The sequence below is a fragment of the Mustela erminea genome, chromosome 3 (assembly GCF_009829155.1).
Source record: "Mustela erminea isolate mMusErm1 chromosome 3, mMusErm1.Pri, whole genome shotgun sequence".
NCBI classification, from domain to species: Eukaryota; Metazoa; Chordata; class Mammalia; order Carnivora; family Mustelidae; genus Mustela; species Mustela erminea.
The window spans coordinates 113,653,878-113,673,421 of record NC_045616.1 but is presented as its reverse complement, the minus strand read 5'-3'; the positions used below and the strand labels follow the sequence as shown (position 1 = coordinate 113,673,421).

The 19,544-nt window shown below is 39.2% G+C and overlaps 1 protein-coding gene across 3 annotated transcripts in view; it reads right to left on the bottom strand.

Annotated features, from left to right (window-relative positions):
- ATP10B (ATPase phospholipid transporting 10B (putative)) overlaps nucleotides 1-19,544 on the bottom strand; it is a 257,557-nt gene that overhangs the window by 98,442 nt on the left and 139,571 nt on the right. For 2 of the 3 annotated variants that reach the window (XM_032337124.1, XM_032337123.1), the window contains 2 exons: nucleotides 2,358-2,652; nucleotides 1,175-1,369 (listed from right to left, as the gene is read on the bottom strand). In XM_032337124.1, the coding sequence (XP_032193015.1) occupies nucleotides 1,175-1,369; nucleotides 2,358-2,632 (470 nt within the window). In that variant the 5' untranslated portion in view covers nucleotides 2,633-2,652. Of the gene's footprint in view, nucleotides 1-1,174; nucleotides 1,370-2,357; nucleotides 2,653-5,150; nucleotides 5,193-19,544 lie in introns of those variants that run through there. The other variant, XM_032337125.1, reaches the window with a different exon arrangement.

Below are 19,544 nucleotides of genomic sequence, written 5' to 3'. Positions count from 1 at the left end.
TCTTCTTTCAAAAGGAAGATTAAAAATAAAAAGCTGGTTTACAAACGCCAGGTGAGAAATGACAAGGAAAAAGCTTGCAGAGAACAGGTGTGCACCTGCCAGGCCACTTCCTTCTACCTCTTGAGACTCCGCCTCTTGGAATATCGACAGCACCCATGGGGATCTTCCTTTTCCACCCAGGCAGCCAAGAGCAGGTGTGCCAACTCTAGGTCCTAAAACCTACCTGGTGAAGTTTTAAAAACAAGAAGCCTCAGATGCTTTAAAAATGGTATATATAAAAAAATGGTATACATTTTCTTGTATGGGAGACATAGCCTGTCACTCACTCTCCAAAGAGCTGCTCTTAAACTTGGTCTCCTGAGATGATCTAGTCATTTTTATTAAAAAAAAAAAATTTTTTTTAAAGATTTTTTAAAAAGTTTTTTTTTTTTTAAATTTTATTTATTTGACAGAGAGAGGGAAATCACAAGTAGGCAGAGAGGCAGGCAGAGAGAGAGAGTGGGGAGGAAGCAGGCTCCCTGCGGAGCAGAGAGCCCCACGCGGGACTCGATCCCAGCACCCTGGGATCATGACCCGAGCCGAAGGCAGAGGCTTCAACCCACTGAGCCACCCAGGCACCCCTAAAAAGATTTTTTAAAAAAATTATTTATTTGACAGACAGAGATTACAAGTAGTCAGAGAGAGAGGGGGAAGCAGGCTCCCTACTGAGCAGAGAGCCCAATGCAGGGCTCGATCCCAGGATGGTAATATCATGACATGAGCCAAACCAGAGGCTTAACCCACTGAGCCACCCAGGTGCCCCGATCTAGTCAATTTTAGACATCAATTCTTGAGCTTCCAACTGTACTATTAATAATATGACATTTTGTATTTAATAATTTGAGTGTTTATACATGTTAATTTAAGATATCTAAATCTCAATATCACTGACATTATTTATTGTGGACAGCTGTCCTGCATGGCACAGGCATTTTCCTTCCCAATATGGCAGCCAAAAATGTCTCCAGGCATTGTCAAATGTTCCCTCCTGGGAAAAACTGCCCTGGTTGAGAGCCACTGAATTAAGTGAACTTAAGAAAATAAAATGTGAGAAGAGAGACCAACCCTTTGAAAAGGCTGGTGAATATGTATAACCTATTTGCAAGAAAGCAAACAGAAGAATGATTTCTCCTACCTTTCATATATCCAGATGTTGGAGCAGTTGATCTCTCTGTCAAAACGATGTCTCTTGAAGTCCTCCATGCCATCCTTGACCATGATGATAAACAGCACAATGGCCAATGGTAACATGGTGATTTCTCTGTGGAAAACTTCCATGGAGGGTATCCAGTTCAGAATCACCAGGAACAGGAAATAGAGGTTAGCCCATCTGGAAGGAGCAAGCAAAGTGTGAGGGAAAACCACAGAGAGGAAAATATACTCTCCTCATTCCTTCTTCCCTACTGTTGTCCCTTACCAACAGAAATGATATTCTCTTTCAGTGTCACCTGGAATTATGGTAAGGGCTTTTTAGCCAAATCTAGATACATTAAAACTTGAATTGTTCACTAGTTGTGTGACCCTCTGGAGCTTGTTTCAACTTGTATAAAATGGGGATAGTACTACCTACTTTTAAGGACTCATATAAATATTACAAAGGATAATATTTGTTACATACACAATAGAGGGTTCTCAGTCATGGTGCTTGCTCAATAAATGATAGCTTGTAATAGTAATTACAAAATTTAGGATGATAGCTTGGTATGTATTTTGCTTTATAAATAAAAGATGATCTTTCATATATTATCTTGAAGGTATGGCTTACATTTTTAAGTCTTCCAAGTGCATTTTGCTCCTTCTTGCCACTATGAAGTTCTGTTGGCAGGAACATTCCCCTGGCTCCCTTCCTGACTTCTGTTTTTATCCAGTTAATGCATTCTCTTCTTTCAGGTTACTTTAATTCAATTGTCACTTCCTCCTGGAAGTCTTTCTTGACTTTCTTAACTAGGCCAGATCTCCCTCCTATTCACTCTAAGATCACCACATACCTCTCCTTGGAAGTATCTCTCTAAGTTCTAATTTTATATCAATTTATGTAATTCTTAAAATTAATGTCTATCTCTTCTACTAGAAAATAGTCAGGACAATCTCTCTCTTTTCTTCCCCGCATGTATCTCTAGCAGCTAATGCATGGCCTAACACAGAGTAGAATCTAGTATTTATTGAATGAATGAATGAGCAAATGAATGACAAGTCTTTTCAAGGTTTATGCATTTGGATATTAAAGGCTAGGTGGCTCCGAGGGCAGCATCTTTGTTTCAGAAATACCAGCAAATACTTGGTTAAAGCATATATTACTCGGCCAACTGGTTGCATACCTATGAAACTGCTCAAAGAGATTCTGAGGCAGGAAGGTGAGGAAGGTATATTTGGTCGTGCAGATTCTGTTGCCAGAGTATTTCCTGGAGACCGCTGCCCAATCTTGGTGGCACATGCTGTTGTTGGGGAACACGACCCGCTGCTGTGTCAGGTTGTAGCTTTGCCTCCTTCTATCTTGGGACAACAGAGGTGTGACTTCTGATGGAGACTGGGGGAGGCCATCTCTGACTCGCCACTGCCACCGGTGCCAAGATGAGTCCACTGAGAGGGCCATTTCTGACAGCAAGCTACGGTCTGAAAATAGACACAGGCAGTTGCCATGGTCAGAAGAAAATAAGTGGAATATTGGCTCACCCACTTGTTTACCCATCCATCCAAGGTAGATTCTGGGATACAATGTGAACCAAATAGGTTCAATCCCCATAAACCGTATGTTCAAGAGTGAGAGACATAAAGCAAATAATCATGTAAATAATACACAACTAACACAGTGTTAAGTACCATGAAAGTATTTGAGATGGGGGGAGGGTGCTGATGACCTTGTTCGGCTTATCCAGAAAGGTATAGCCCTGTGGGCTACGACCCCCAGAGGTCAGAATGTGATCTGTGGTTTGTTCCTAATACTGAGCTGTCCCTTCACCTTCACGGTCTTCAGTGTCCTCACTGTAATATGAGGAAAACTAGTCTTATTCACAAGCTTTTTGTAAGGAGTGAATTAAATAGTACATAAAAATATGCTGAGTCATATCTTAAAGGGAAGAGTGTTCTCGATCTCTAAAATTCTCTGGTACAGATATTTTGGAGAACCTTGTTTGTAGTCAGAACCTCAAATGAGAGTAATAGGTGGGACAGAGGAGACAAGAGGAGACAGTTTCTTTCCTAGGAAACTTTGGCCTGAGGTGACTGTGCTGTACAGAATGTTGTTCTGGCGACATCACCTTTTTTTTTTTTTTTTTTTTTTTTTTTTTTAAATGTGGCTGACTGGGTGTGAGGGTGGGAGACCCTTCTCTTCCTCTCCAACTCCATTTGGTGATTTCTGAAACTGAGCACTTTTTCAGATGATCCTCCTAGATGGGGGACAAAATACTGCTTTATCTAGGATATTCCAGTTCCTGAGCTCTTTTAATAGAACCTATAAGCAAGCCTTCAAGTTTCCCTCTGGCCATTCTTACTTAAAGACCCTGAAGGATTTTATTCAAAGACATCCTTTGTAAGAAGTTGCATATAATGGGGCTTCTCACTTAGGCTCACAGGATGATTTTCTTTTGAATAAATAGACCAGTAAGTATCAGGTATTATTTATCTTACAATGAACAATCTCACCTGTCATTGACAATATGGTTCTTTAAAGGAGAAAAAGTTCCATTTCTAGTTTAAATGGTAATATTTTACCTTCCTGATGCCCATATGATCTGACCCTTATCATAATTCTCCTCATGAGTTTAATCAATCCAAATGATTTTCAATCCAGAAGAGCTCTTCAGAGTCTTAAGTGAGCTCTTGTAGCAAGCATGAAAAAATAAATGCAATTACTGATGCCCATCATAATGTGACCAAAAGCAATATTATGACATATGATAAGCCAGAAATAATACCGTATATCTTCTTTCTCGTTATAAAAAAATGTTCCTTTCAAGGATTTTTTTTTATTATTGTAAAAGAAAAGGAAATGAAAAGATAATTCATGAATAGGGTTGAAAATGCAAATGAGAAATCTTGCCGTGCCTAATGCCATATGTATCAGGGTTCTCTCAATTTTAGACAATAAGGACTTCAAAAAGGAAGACTGAATTGATATGGGAGATGCAGGTATTTTAGGTGGGGTGGTTTAAAAAGTCCATTTTTCATATCATATCCTTTGCTTTTCTTTATTCAGACTATAAAATAAGCTTTCTTAAAAATAAAACAGATGCAAAATGGATGCTAAACAAGTAGACTTAAGTTTGATGAAGAAGTGAATATTTCCATAGTTTCAAAATATCTTCCCCCAAATTACTAATTATAGTAGTAAAAAAAAAAAAAAAAATCATTGCAGTAAAGAAACATGGCAGGCACCACCTAATCTAAGAGATTAAAGCAAAATCACCAATATGGTATAACCTGACATTCTGTGCCTCCTGTTATGATGTACCAAGGACATGGCATCATTTCTGTGGTAGTCACAAGGAAACATTGAAAAGCCTCAAGCTGGGGATTATTTTACAAAATAATCAGCTTACCTTAAAGATATTAAATGGCAAAGGTCAAAAAAAGGCAGAGGAACTATTTCTGATTAAAACAGACTAAAAAGGGGATCCTAGGTGGCTCAGTCGGTTAAAGGGCTGCCTTTGGCTCAGGTCATGAACCCAGTGTCCTGGGATTGAGCCCCTCTCCCTCTGCCTGCCACTCTGCCTACTTGTGATCTATCTTTCTCTAACTCTCTGTCAAATAAAAAAATAAAATAAAATCTTAAAAAAATAAAAAATAAATAAAACAGACTAAAAAGATATGATAATTAAGTGTAATGTGTGATCCTGGGTTGGATCCTGGCCTGGGGGGGATAAAATAGGTATAAAGGACATAAATGGACAATGCATAAAATTTAAAAATTATTTGAAGATTAGTAATAGCATTTTAGTAATGTCAAATTTCCCTATTATAATAATTATATTGGGTTTATATAAGAAAATGTTCTTGTTCCTAGAAAATTAATCCTAAAGTAGTTATGGGTAAAGGGGCAAGATGTTTCAGTGGTTCAGAAAATAATGTCCAAGTCTGTACATGTGTGTGTATACATATATACATATACATACTTAGCTAGGTAGGAAGGTTGTGCAGGGGTGTTCCATGGAGAAGAACTGGTTCTAGAAACAAAAAAAAAAAGTTCATAGGAGTGTCCTATAGAGCACATGAAGTATGGGACAAAGTACAAGGGCTGAGGCTGGAGGGCCAGACAAGGACCAGATGGCTTGTTAAAGATTTTATTTATTTATTTGACAGAATAAGAGAGAACACAAGCAAGGGGAGCGGCAGAAGAAGAGGGAGAAGCAGACTCCTCACTGAGCAGGGAGCCCGATGCAGGACTCAATCCCAGGACCCTGGGATCATGACCTGAGTCAAAAGCAGAGGCTTAACCAACTGAGCCACCCAGGAGCACCTCCCCCCCTTTTTTTAAAAAAAGATTTTATTTATTTATTTGACAGAGAGAGAGCATAAGCAGGGGGAGCAGCAGCGGGATAGGGAGAAGCAGGCTCCCCACGGAGCCCAACCAGCTGGCTTGTTAAGGCTGTTGTGTTGAGAGTAGAATGGAGTCTTGAAGAGTTTGAGGCAGGGAAAGCACCTGACGAGAGCTGTGAATCCCAGGTTTTGCTCTGCCAGAAACTTACTGGAATGGGTTAGGTGGGGCGAAGACCTATTGGGACCGCTGCTCCTTAACCCACTGTTTACTCATTCTTCCAAGTAAGCAACTTCTTTCCAAAAGTAGATCAGGAAACAAGGGGGTATTGTGTAATCCTTTTATCTGAGGTGTGGTTTATTACTGCTTGCCTAGAGGGAATGCCCTGTCTGAAGCAACTCGACAAGGTCCATCCAGTTACAAAGTCTTTCTCTCTTAATTTTCTGAAATGGTACCTCCCACTAACAATGAGCTTGAGAAGTTTCTAGTTTTTCTAATTCATACTCAGATCCCTCTGGTTGGAAGTAGTAATTCCTTCTAGTACCACTATCATTTTCCCCTGGGCAGAATGTCCTCTAGATGGTAGGGGGTACATTTCTATTTGGTGGACCATTAACCTAACGTACTGAATTAATTACAGTTTACTGAGAAATCCTGTTCTTGTTCCCCAACTTTCTCCATCTAGCCTGGCCCACATTCCAATTAACCCTAGGCCTTTACTTTTTTATTTTAACAAACCAAGGAAACCCCATCTTTAGCAAATTCCATTTTCACTGTGAAGGAGTCAATCAACCAGTCATTCTTCGAACCAAAAAATACTTATTGAACTCTTGTTTTGTACTAAGTGAGTAAAACCCACCCATCCATTTCTTTTATTCTGGAACTTGCACTCTAGTGAGGCACTCAGAAGCTAAACACACACTCATAGAAATCAATGTAAAGTTGATCCTTGAACAGCATGGGTTTAAACCACTCGTGTGTGCTTATATGTAGATTTTTTTTCAATACAGCACAGTACTGTAAATGTAATTTATGATTTTTAAAATATTTTTTCTCGAGTTTACTTCATTGTAAGAACAAAGAATATAATACGTATGACATACAAAATATGTGCTAATTGACTGTTTATGTTATCCAAAAGGCTTCCAGTCAATAGTAGGTTATTAGTAGTTGTTTTTGGAGAGTCAAAAGTTATATGTAGATTTTGACTTGTGCTTATTCTTTTGACTGTGTGGAGTGTCTGCACCCCTAACCCCTGTGCTCTTCAAGAGTCAGCTGTATATTCACCAACCATGATAAGTGTCACAAAGGAGAAAAGGGCCCAACGTGATTGCACTACAGAGGGGTGTGGCCTTGTCCCTGAAGAGGTGGGGTTTGAGCTGAGATCAGGGGGATGGGATAAGTGTATGTGTGTGGTGTGTATGTGTGCATTGTGTCTGAAAGTAAGAGAGCATCCTAGGAAGAAGCCACATTTACAAGTGTCCTATGGCTAGAGCAAATATTGATTTTAAAAATGGGAAGAAAATTCAAGGAATGCTAGAAAGTAGTAGTAAGTGGAGACTAGAGAGTTATTTTCCCTTCATGTCCAGTTCCTTAAACAGTGTATCAGTTAGCAGGACCATGAAGGGAAAACAAACAAACAAACAACTATAAAATTAAATTTAGTCTACACTGAGATTCTTGATAAACAGTACACTGTCTTGATATTAAAATTAATTGGTATCTAAGAAAGTTTGGTCTTCAATTAACCACAGGAGTTTTTAAAACACTCTACCCTGAGCCCTACAAAATGTATGAATCTCACAAAATAATTTCCTCTTAGACTTCTAGTTAACAAACAATAACACCTTAGAGTAGCCAAGGGTTAGTATGTCCTTAAATCAATCAATTATATCAGTTTTCCCCAAATTGCAATCATTCTTGAATTACCTTTCCAATTTTTACCACACCCAAAGATCATTTGTTTTATTAAATGCAATATGTTTTAAGTCAACTTGCTTTTTTTAAAGCTTAAATATTGACTTTAACAGTGATATAACACTGACTATAACTCTGATATGACACTGACATCTGAAATTAGGGGTTTGATACACATTATTTTTCATAGGCACTAACATGGACCTACTTTTATTGAAATAAAAACTGCTGGCCCATTATCACAACACTGTCCTAGACCTTCTATATCTCCCTTTGCCATTGGGGGAACCAGGTTCAGAAACATCACCAATTATAGAGAAAGTATCATTTTCATTATTCGATGCTTACCTACTAATGCAGGAAATGCTGCTAACATGTTTTGCAAGTTCTTTGTTGGTTTCCCACAGAAGTGTCAAAACAACAAAAGGCTTTTCATCAAACCTGAATTAAATAAAAAATCCAGAGAAACTGCTTCCTATCCATTTCCCAAATATTCTACTAGATCAAGGAAAAATTTTCAATACTACAAACTTATTACCAATTCCCTATTTATTTTGTTATTTCCCCCACTTATTCTGATTGGATTTGCTCAAGGAAATAACCACTACTTTTATGTAGTCCTCTACCTATTTTACCCATACCCATTTTATAGATGGAGAAACAAAAGTAAGGGGAATAGAATGATTCCTTTATGGAAACTTCTTCCTCCTCCCTGTTAGAAAAACCTATATTTATTAGAATCCAAAATGTACTTTTTTTTCACACTTTAATGTTTTGAACCTAGGATATGTCACGTAATTGATATGATAATATTTCTTTTTTACCCTCACAACATATTATTAAGTTGATGGCATTTTAGATTCAAGGAAATACGTTTAGTTGCAGACCCCAGAACAGAAATCACAGTTTAAAAGCCTGTCACTAAGGCTTCCAGTTCCAGAACCTGGCTGAGGAAGCTGGGAAAGGAATGGCCCAAGGGGAGACCTTATTCTTCAGAGAGGCTAGAAGCCTTGAGGATGGCAGAACTTCAGAGCCTTCATTTGCCTTGTATGCAGCTCCAGGATTCTACATATAGCTGCTGTGGGCAATCAGTTCTTGTTAAGTACCAGAAAGTGCTCTGTCCTTCCCACTGGGAGGAGCAGGAGCTGTGATTGTGCCTCATTCACCGGGTTTAAAACGTGTCCTATAATTAGGATGCCAGATGCTGACTTCCTCCAGAGAGAAAGAAATTTTGAATAAGAAATGCGTCTGAGGCCCTTGCACAGGGTGGGGTGGAAATTGTGGCTTTTGGAGGCTGATGGGAGCGAAAGGCAAAGGCAGAGTGAGAAGGAAATAGCAATCACCTTAGATAAAATTTCATTTGAAGGATGTACTTCTGTAGAAGGTAATGAAAACATGTCACAAATGAAATCCAACAGAATGGGGTTTTGTGGGAATGATCAGAGGGTAGATCTTTATAGAAGTATTAAGAGCATACCACACTCAGTCTCCATTACCAGTCATTTTTGTGAATGGGGTTTACCCTGATTTTTTCTTAGCATCTTGGTCGATAAGATCCTTACTCCAACAGATTTTCAAGGATAGCAATTGTTTCTTAAACAGACAAGAAGAAAGATCTATGGTCTGCTATGCTCTACTTCATTATTCCCCAGGTTCAATGGAGTTTAGGGCATCACCAGGTACCCAGCAAGATGGTCTCCCATTAGGTGTATTTGGAGCTCAGACATCTTTCATGAGTTTTGGACAAGAGTGTCCACTGCTTCTTTGCTATCTTCTCTTCTTTTCTAGGTATCTCAGCTTTAATATTTCTAAAGCTTTGGACTCTCTCCAAAATTCACTTTGGCTCCAGTAGCCCCCATTCCTATGAGTAGCATCTCCCTGTACCCAAATGACCTGGACGTTATCTCTGATTTCTTCTTCATTTGCTACAGTCTATTTTTTAAAGTTATATTTAAGATCAATTAATTACCATATAGTGTATTATTAGTTTCAGAGGTAGAATTTAGTGATTCATCACAAGCATTTAACACCCAGTGCTCATTACATCAAGTACCCTTCTTAATGCCCATCACCCAGTTACCCCACCCCTTCCAGTGGCTTCCCCTCAGGCAAATTTCAGTTTGTTTCCTATAGCTGAGAGTCTCTTCTGGTTTGTCTCCCTCTCTGATTTCATCTTATTTTATTTTCCCAATCCCTTCCCCTATGTTCATCTGTTTTGTTTCTTAAATTCCACATATGAGTGAAATTATAATATACGTGTCTTTCTCTTATTGACTTACTTCACTTAGCATAATACCCTCTAGTTCATCCATGTTGTTGCAAATGGTAAAATTTCTTTTTTTTTTTTGACAGTCAAGCTATTTTTAAATTCTACATGTGTTCATCTAAATATTTTTCAAATCCACCTGCTTAGTAACATTTCTACTGCTTCCAATATAAGAAAAGACATTATTGTCTCTTGTATGGACCACTGCACAGACTCCTGTTGGCTTTCTACATCCTTGCTTGCTCCCTTTCAATCCTGGTTTCCTCCTAACAGCCAAAGTTGCTTTTCTAAAGTGCAAATCAGGTCATGTCAGGTCTCTTAATACTTTCAATGATTATGATTGTGTTTGTATAAGACCCAGACTTCTCACTGTGGCCTACATTAGACTTCATGTGACCCAGCTCCCACCTATATCTTTTCTTCTTATTCAGTATTCTCAAGTACTCCAAGCTTTCTTTCTCCACCTCCCCTGTCTGCCTCCCACCACCCCATGTGTGTGTGCATCTGTGTGTGTGTGCATCCATGTGCACATGTGCACATGTGTGAGAATCTAGGCACTTAGGAGTTTGTCTCCCTTGGAGGCCCCTTCTTCAGGCTTTGCCTAGTCTATGAGTCAGGCTAAGCCACAAGCCAGGCTGTGAGATGAAGCCCTAAATCTCAGTGGCTTAGCACACCCACTAAGGATTTGCAGCTCCAAGGTAGCTCTCCTCAATCCAGTGGCTCAGGGCTCCAGGCTCCCTCTGCCTCATATTCTCAACATGTGGCTTTAAATAGAACCATAACAGAGATGTAGAAGTGAACTACACTACTTTGCTCATAATCAAATGACTGCCAGAATCAGCCACATGGTCTAACCTCGGCTACAAGGGAGGGTGAGCTATGTGGGCAAATACATAGACTCTTTGGCGAGAATTGGTGGTTTCTACCAGGTCCCCAGTTAAATGACATTTCTTCATAGATTTGGGTATAGGATTAATCCACTGAGGGCTACTAGGCAACGTGTCAGTGTGGCAATGAGGATATGGTCAGACCTGTCATTATTTCCTGTTAGCTGAAGAAAGGGATTCTACACTTTCTTTGACCTTCTATTTGGGTGCCCTCCTTCAAATTTGAGGCCAAGAGAGGGATCTGTAGATACTGGCCCTTAGCTGCTGCCCTGGGTTAAGGCTGTTGATAATGAGATATTAGAGAATTCGTATGTGCTCCAGGGCATAGTCTGTAGATGGAACACATTATATGCTGCATACATATGGGAACCTCTACTTCTTTTTTCTTTCTCTCTCTCTTTTTTAAAAGTTTTAATTTATTCAGTTATTTTAATTTCACTTAACATACAGTGTTATAATAGTTTCAGGTATGAAATATAATAATTCAACACCTCCATACATAACCCTATGTTCATCAGGACAAATGCATTCCTTAATCCCCACCAAATATTTAACCCCTCCCCTCACCCACCTCCCTTCTGGTAACCGTCGGTTTATTCTCTATTGTTAAGAGCCTGTTCTTCTGTGAGCCTCTCTCTCTTATTTTTTTTTCTTTTAATTTCTTTTTTGTTTGTTTCTTAAATTCCACATATGAGTGAAATCATATAGTATTTGCCTTTCTCTGATTTAATTTGCTTAGCATTATACTCTCTAGCTCCATCCATGTTGTTGCAAATGTGAGCTACTACCTTTGCAAATGTGTAGCAGATAGGGTTGAAATGGATATACTGAAAATTTCTTTAAGGGCATTACTGACTTCATGGTAAACTTTTGCTATTATGTATTTCCTCAGTCCAAGATACTAAAATTATACCAACTCTGAGGGGTAGGTTATGAAATTCTTTGATGAAAGAAGAGGTCTTTGGGCTTTGAAAGGTTGGAAAGACTGGTGTAGTGGAGGGAGCACAGAGTTGAATACAGGGTATTTGGCTAAGTGCAGAGAAAAAGTTCTGTAAAGCACAGTTCCCGCCCCAACAAGATGGTTGGAGAGATGAGGTTATACACAGGAAAGGTAACAGATAGGCTATCAGCAGAGAATTAAATAAACACAAACAGCAAGCTCTGGAAGTTGCCAAAGGTAGAAGAAATCATGAATGATTGAGTAGGACAAGGCAAACTTGCTGGAGAAGCAGAAGTGGTCAATTAGTGAATAAAAGCCTGGGTACCCAGAAGCAAGGTCTCTTGTTCCCACCTCTTGGACCTACTAAGTTAGAAATCCTGGGAATGGGCTAGGAAACTGGTACTCCTAACCAGCTCCCAGATCATTGTAAAGTAGGGACTGCTAAAGGGCAAACCTGGAAAGACTCTCCCTTATGCCCTTAAATATCTGCTGTCTATTGAAAACTACCTTTACTTATTTTCTTTCCTCTATTCCAAGCCTGATTTCCCAAGTATCTTCCTAATAAAGGCAGAAGATCTTGGGAAATAAAAAGACAATGTAGGCAATCTTTGTAAGAGGCAGGTAAAATGAGATGCATAATTTCATTTTTTATATCCCTACAGGCAGAAAGGTAATTTCACTTAAAAGTTGTTTTATAGTTCTTTCAGTTTATTTTACTGATAAAATAATTAAATTGGGTCTAATTAAAAGTGAACAAATTGCTTGCACAAGCTGAATAAATCAGTGCTGAGCTGAAGGGTGAAGAAAGTTGTTCGAAGTCTGCAGGAGTGAAAGCAATGAAAAGACAATAGGACACACTGATGTGCTCAGTTCACCTCACTCCAAACATATGCATGGTTCTGTGAGTTACATGTTAATACTTCCAGGAAAGACTGAAGTGAGGTAGGCAGTGAGAGAGCAGGGCCTGGGAAAGATGGGAGGAGTTTTCTCAGGGTCAAATGGACTAGACAACGGCTCCGTGCAAAGAAAATGGGACCAGATCTGTAAAATGGGGTGAGAAAAACTGATATTTTAGTGGGTGTCTCTAGAGTTACCTTAGGAAGGAAATGCACACTGATCAACACTTGGGATGAAAGGCTAGGGAACACAAATTAAGTAGAAGAAAAAAAAGGGGAAGGGAAAGGAGGAATTAGTTGGCAAGAGTATAAGAAATAGAGATTAAGATAGTTGGTGCTTGCATTGTCAGAAAAAGGTAGAGGGACTTTCTAAAATTTTTTGAGGTATAATTGCCACATAACACTACCATAATTTCAGGTGTCTAACGTAATGATTCAATAATTGTATATATTGCAAAATGATCACCACGATAAGTCTAGTTAACATCTATTGTCATACATAATTACAATTTTTTTCTTATAATGAGAATGTTTAAGAACTTTCTTAGCAACTTTCAAATATGCAATATAGTATTATTAACTACATGCAATATAGTATTATTAACTACAGTCATGTGTTTATGTTACATACCCAAGACTTATTTTATAACTGGAAGCTTGTACCTTCTGACCTTCACCCATTTCACCCACCCCAAGCACCACCCCCTCTGGCAACCACCAATCTTTTCTCTATTTCTTTTTTAACTTTAATTTTATTTATTTGACACAGAGAGCAAGAGCATATGTGTGAGAGAGCACAAGCAGGGGGAGCAGCAGAGGAAGAGGGAGAAGCAGGCTTCCCACTGAGCAGGGAACCTGAAGCAGGGCTTGATCCCAGGACCCTGGGATCATGACCAGAGCAGAAGGCAGATGCTTAACTGACTGAGCCACCCACATGCCCATGTTCTCTATTTCTATGAGCTCATTTTTTTTTTTTTTAGATTCCACATGTAAGTGAGATTACTCAGTATTTTTCTCTGATTTATGTCACTCAGTGTAAAGCCCTTAAGATCCATCGGTACTGTTGCAAATTGCAAGATTTCCTTCTTTTTAATGACTAAGTAATATTCCATTGTATATATGGGACTTTTTTTAAAAGCTCCAATATTCACTAAAAATATGTATGATATTGGAATATGTATAATGTGTTTTCATGTTACTTGAAATTTTTTCATAAAACACTCACAACACAGAGTGGCCTTGTATAAATGATAGCATTTGATTAGGGGTAGAGGTCTAGAAATCAAGAAAGAGTTGTTCCCATATTTGGTTGGCTCAATACCAGGGGAAGAAGAAAAAAGAAGAGGCACAAGAAAGAGTAGAGAATGAGAAACTTAGCAAATGCTGGAAATCAGAACTAGAGATGACGAGGAGAAACAAAAATCCCATAAGAATTCACAGAAGTTGGGAGGCAAATGGTGGCATGAGGTTTTTCATAGGATATAACATACGGGTTCAAGTTCACCTAATTCGCATTTTAAAGGGTGGGGTAAGCCATGCCAAGCTGACACCTGGCTTATACATCTCACTGACTAGCTGTGTGACCAGAGGGCATGTTGCTTACTCTATCTGGGCCTTAGTTCCTTCCTCTATGAATGAGGGAATCTGACTAGGTAATCACTCACACCCATGTGTGTCTCTAACACTTTTGCTTCAGGTTTAATTCCCACCCTGACTTTCAGAAGTCAAGGAGATGAGTGACCTTGATGAGGGACCTTGCCAGAGGACAGATTATTTCCTCCCCAGATGATAGCCTATCCTTAGAAGGTCAGGTCTCAGAGCAGGTGACTGCTAAGTGGCTGATCCTTTTTCTTTTCAGAAATGGAGCCCTTTTCTCAGATCTATTTTGGTTGAGTTATTTTCTTATACATGCTTTGGGCTGAATATTCTCACATTTCTAAAACAACACCTAAACCCTCTCATCTTTATTATTTCTCCTTTCTCATTACATTAATATAGCCATGATAATGTTCTCAAAAGGCCTCTACTAGTACCAAACTTCTATTCCCAATATAAGGAGGAGTTTCAAGACAGATCCTAATGGTCTATTGGATATCATCACCTGGATGTCTATTAAGAATGGCAATCTCTGTTTGCTTCCAGAGAGACTCATTATCTTTACCCCCATATCTGATGCTAACTCCAGTCCCTATCTCGTGGAGTGACAGTGCTATGCCTTCAGTTGACTAGGCTTTTGATTCCTCTCCCACCTGATGTATCCAATCAGTTACCAAGTCCTGTTGATTCCATCCTATATACATTCTGTCAGTTCTGTCTACTCTCCTCTGGGATCCTTGCCACCACAGCAATCTAAGCCATAGTTGCCTCAAATACATGGATAGTTTCATAGTTGGTCCCCTTGCTTCCAAATTTGCTCCCCTCCAATCTGTCTTCCCAAAGTGAAATCAGAAAGATGTCATCCAATTGTGAATCCATTCATGTCACTGCCTTGATCAAAACCCTTTCTAGCTTTCAGTTTCCATCAGATAGAATAACTAAACTTTAAAATAATTTATAAATCCTTCTCTCCATGAACTAGGTAGAGCTCCTCTCCTGTATCTCTTTTTTGTGCTCTATTCTGGTCACAGGAAATTATTTTGTTTTTGTGTCTCTCACTGTCACAACCAATACCAGCAGCACTTTCTACCCCTCCCCCCACCACCAGGCCTAGCTAATCTTCATTCATTTTTTGACTTAGATGTTCCCTCCCCTGGAAAACTTTCTTTGGTCCTAAAGTATGATTTAAAGGTTACTCATAGGTGCCTCGTTAGCGCAGTAGGTAGTGCGTCAGTCTCATAAAGGTTACTCATATGCTTCAGAGTACTCTGTCCTTATCCCATTTTAACTCCTAGTTCTGTGTATCGAGCCTATGCATTTGTCTGGATTGAAGGCTTCTATGGTTCAGTCACCACTCTACACTCCATGTTTCTTGGGGCAGCCACCATTTTAATAACCCCACTCCATGTCTCTTGAAAGCAGTCACCACTAACAACCCTAGTGCATTCTTCCCCAGTGCCTGGTGTGTTTAGTCATGACTTTACCCCAGCACCTCCTGGGAACAATCTTTACACCTCCTTCCCCAGTACAATGATAGGCACCAAGAGGTGCCTGATTTGATGAAGAAAAAAAATCTGTATTACAATATTATTTTTAAAAATTTCAAAAAACCTCAACCTTATTATTCCATTTTTCCATCCAAATGATCCATTGAAGTATTATGGTGGTTCTTTCTAGCGATAGGCATTAAGTTCCTCAATATGCCCACTTAGAAGGATCAGTGATTAAGGAATTCGAGAACTCATAGCAGAAGTTCCCCTTCCTTGTGACCAAGCTTTGAGAAAATAATATGTAATGTTTTGAAAAAGACAGTCGATGTAGCATACTACATAATTTCAATATAAATGAAATTTTTCCTTTTAAAATAACAACAGATATGATACAGTTTCACTCAGAATCTGCTCTCTAGAACTTTCTAATGCTTGCCTCTCTTAATACAAGAAACTGGGGGGCGCCTGGGTGGCTCAGTGGGTTGAAGCCTCTGCCTTCAGCTCAGGACATGACTCCAGGGTCCTGGGATTGAGCCCCACATCAGGCTCTCTGCTTAGCAGGGAGCCTGTTTCCCCCTCTCTCTCTGTCTGCCTATCTGCCTACTTGTGATCTCTGTCTGCCAGACAAATAAATAAATAAATAAATAATCTTTAAAAAAAATACAAGAAACTGGAAGTTAATTCTGTTTGTAGCTAACATCTGTTATGAAGCATACAAACAAAATTATTCTGATTTATGAAATAGTGTTTTTGATTTTTGGCTTCGTAGATCTCAATGACTATGGCTGGATCTTTGAGATAAATTACCGGGGAGGTGTTTCTGAAACTCTCTCCCCATGACATAGGATTGCATGTCCTGAACTGCTTCAGGCATTTCTGACTAAAGTACTTGTAAAAGGGTGCTCTTACACCTCCTAGCAAAAGCTCTCTCTGCAGTTCCAGGATCACAATACATATGTGTTCAATATTTATCTTTCAATGTTATCTCATGTAAATTTTTACTTCTAATACACTGTCTTTATTTATTACCAACTCTTCAGTTCCCTGTGTTCTTAGAAATGACTTGATATTTGCACACAGCAGAACTGATACTGTCTGGGTGAACTAGAAGATTACAGGATTAAATTTGTTTGTACTAAATTTTCATATTTGGTGAAATTGTGGCTTGGAGGGCATGGCTGTGAATAATTCTGAATTTTTCCATGTTTTAGAGATCAATCTGATGGCTCTTTTACTCTGGAATAATAAACAAAAAAAGGTTAGGTGGCTTAAGGTCATAAAGATAATCAGTAGACTTGTCAGTTTCCTAATGCACAGCCTGGACAGCGTGGCTTTTGGTTTTTCTACCTCAGTGTGAGCCATTTGTGTTTGTTCCTATCGCTTTCGATATCTGTTATTGCCCTGGATTATTTGTTTAAAAATAAACTTTTGATTTCAGAATAATTTCAGGTTTACAGAAAAGTTGCAAAGATAGTACAGAGAGTTCCTTTACCTGACATTCTCCTAATCTTATAGACTCGGGCTACATTTCTCAAAATAATAGATTAGCACCAGTACCATACAATTAACAATTAACTAAACTATAGACTTTATTTATTTTTTATCTGGACATTTAAAACATTTCTTAAATTACAGAGCATTTCAAATTGGAGAACAATACAGATCTTGACCCCAGTGCTATCATGATACTTGGTCATTGGCACCAAGAAACTCAATTGGTCAAAGGTTTGTTTATGGATTGTTCATTTATTTTATATCCCTTTATCTATACCTAAATAATACTAAGTGACTTTCTGGTACAATTCATACTACTCTGGCTCTCCCACTATGAGTAGAATGCTCGAGCTGGTATGGGTGCTTCGGAGTCTGGCTTTTTGGCGCGGGAACCTGGACTCTTCATGATAGCCAATCATAACCTTTTTTTTTCTTTCTTTTTTTTTTTTTTTTACATCATTTGAGATTCTAAAAGGACTTCCTGGTTGTTATAAGACTCATTAAACTGTAAGCAAGAGCTTTCTGGACAGAGGCTTTGCATTGGACGGTGAAAACAACACACATTCTTTTTTGTCTATTGAAATATGCACATTTTATCTTCAGGATGGAGCAAACAGATCCACAGATAGTTTTCTGGAGAACAATACACCATAATTGTTAATCTGTTTCCTATAGTCAAGAAGAAGATATTCAAGTTGGGTGTGTGGAAGGAGCTCTGTAAGAGTGAAGGAGTCACGCCTGGGTAGCTCAGTGGGTTAATGCCTCTGCCTTCAGCTCAGGTCATCATCCCAGGGTCCTGGGATCAAGTCCTGCATCAGGCTCTCTGCTCAGCGGGGAGCCTGCTTCCCCCTCTCTTTCTGCCTGCCTCTCTGCCTACTTGTGATCTCTGTCTGTCAAACAAACAAACAAACAAACAAACAAATAAATAGGAGGGCAGGAGCCTGACTGACCCATCACTGAAACATATGACTCTCAGTCTCAGGGTTGTGAGTTCGAGCCCCACGTTGGGTGTAGAGATTAGTTAATAATAAAATCTTAAAAAAAAAAAAAAGAAAAAGACTGTGAAGGAGAAAATGCCTGTAGTCTCCTATGACAAAACCACAAACCTGTAAATGCAGAGACAGGAGAGGAGAGAAAAGGCACACACAGACACACACACACACACACACTGAGAAAAAAGTAGAGAAACAGTTGTCACCACTTGAATACTCCTATGGTTTAAATGGCAAAGGTCCATGGAGATGTGGAAAAGCAGCACAGGGATAAATCAATCTGCCACCAAAAGCTTGAAGAAGAATGACAGAGTAATGTCCCCTGGCTGGACTGTCTGATAGGGGTTGGAAGCTGCCCACACCTCTAGGTAATCTTCCCCTTCTGAAGCCTTAGTCCCTAAGGCTCAATTCTTTTCTCTTCATTAAACCTCAATCCTTGGCTAGAGATCCTGGGTGTTTAGGAAAACTACTGGGCCTTGCTTTGTATGTTCCTGTCTGATTGATTGTGGTTGAGGCTGCTAAGGCAGACTCACTGACATTTCCTGGTGCCCAGGGGGTTTGGCAACCATTTAAACATTTTTGGGGTGTTGCAGGCTTTTAAAAAATTTGATTTATAAGACAAAATTAGCATTCTTTCTGGTATACTTTGGCTTATTATTCTGATGTTGGAAAATGAGAAAAAAGCAAATTAACGCACGTAGGTAGCTACACTCACCTTCCCTCCCACTCTGTGATCACTTCATTCTGTCCTTTCATGAAAGAGCCAATGAGATTACACTCCATCTGGTGAGTGGATAATTTATTTCCAATTCTCTCAGTCTTTTTAGGGTCATGCGTGTGGGGATTTGGTGACGTTTTACTTCTCTGATATGATGGTCTCTGTCACAAGAACTTCATATTATGCAGGCTATAAATATTGCCTTGATACCATTCTTTTCCTCTAGACCATTAGAAAGACAAATGGCTTTGTTGTGCATCAATGTGGGGAAGGGAGACTGGCAAGCACAGCATCACGTAGAGTAGACTTTGATGGCGGCAGAATGCGTGTATGGATTTTGGAGTCTGAAACACCACAGGATATATATTGAGAAGATAGGTAAAAAGCAGCTTTGAGTTAAACCTATTCCTCCCTTCTGCTGTGTCTCTGTGGCACTGAGACTTGTCCTACGTAGTACTGGAAGAACTGTCGGAATGGGGGAAAATCCATCCAATGATTTGATTTATCTGTACGATGCCAACAAACCAAGGTTCTTGAATTATCTCATGGATTAAAGACCCCTTGGAGACAGATTCAGACAGTGCGTATTGGCACCAAAATAGCAAATAGACAAATGATACACACCAGAGAGCTGGGCAACAGACTTGTGTACATATGGGGACTTGATATGTGACAGATGTGGCCTTACAAATCAGTGTGGACAGAATACTCATTCAGTAGTGTTGAGATTGTTAACTGATATAACAGCAAAAACAACAACAACAAATTTCTACTTTACACAGCAGACCAAAAAAAAAAAAAAAAATTCCTGTTGCAATAAAAATATAGAAGAAAAT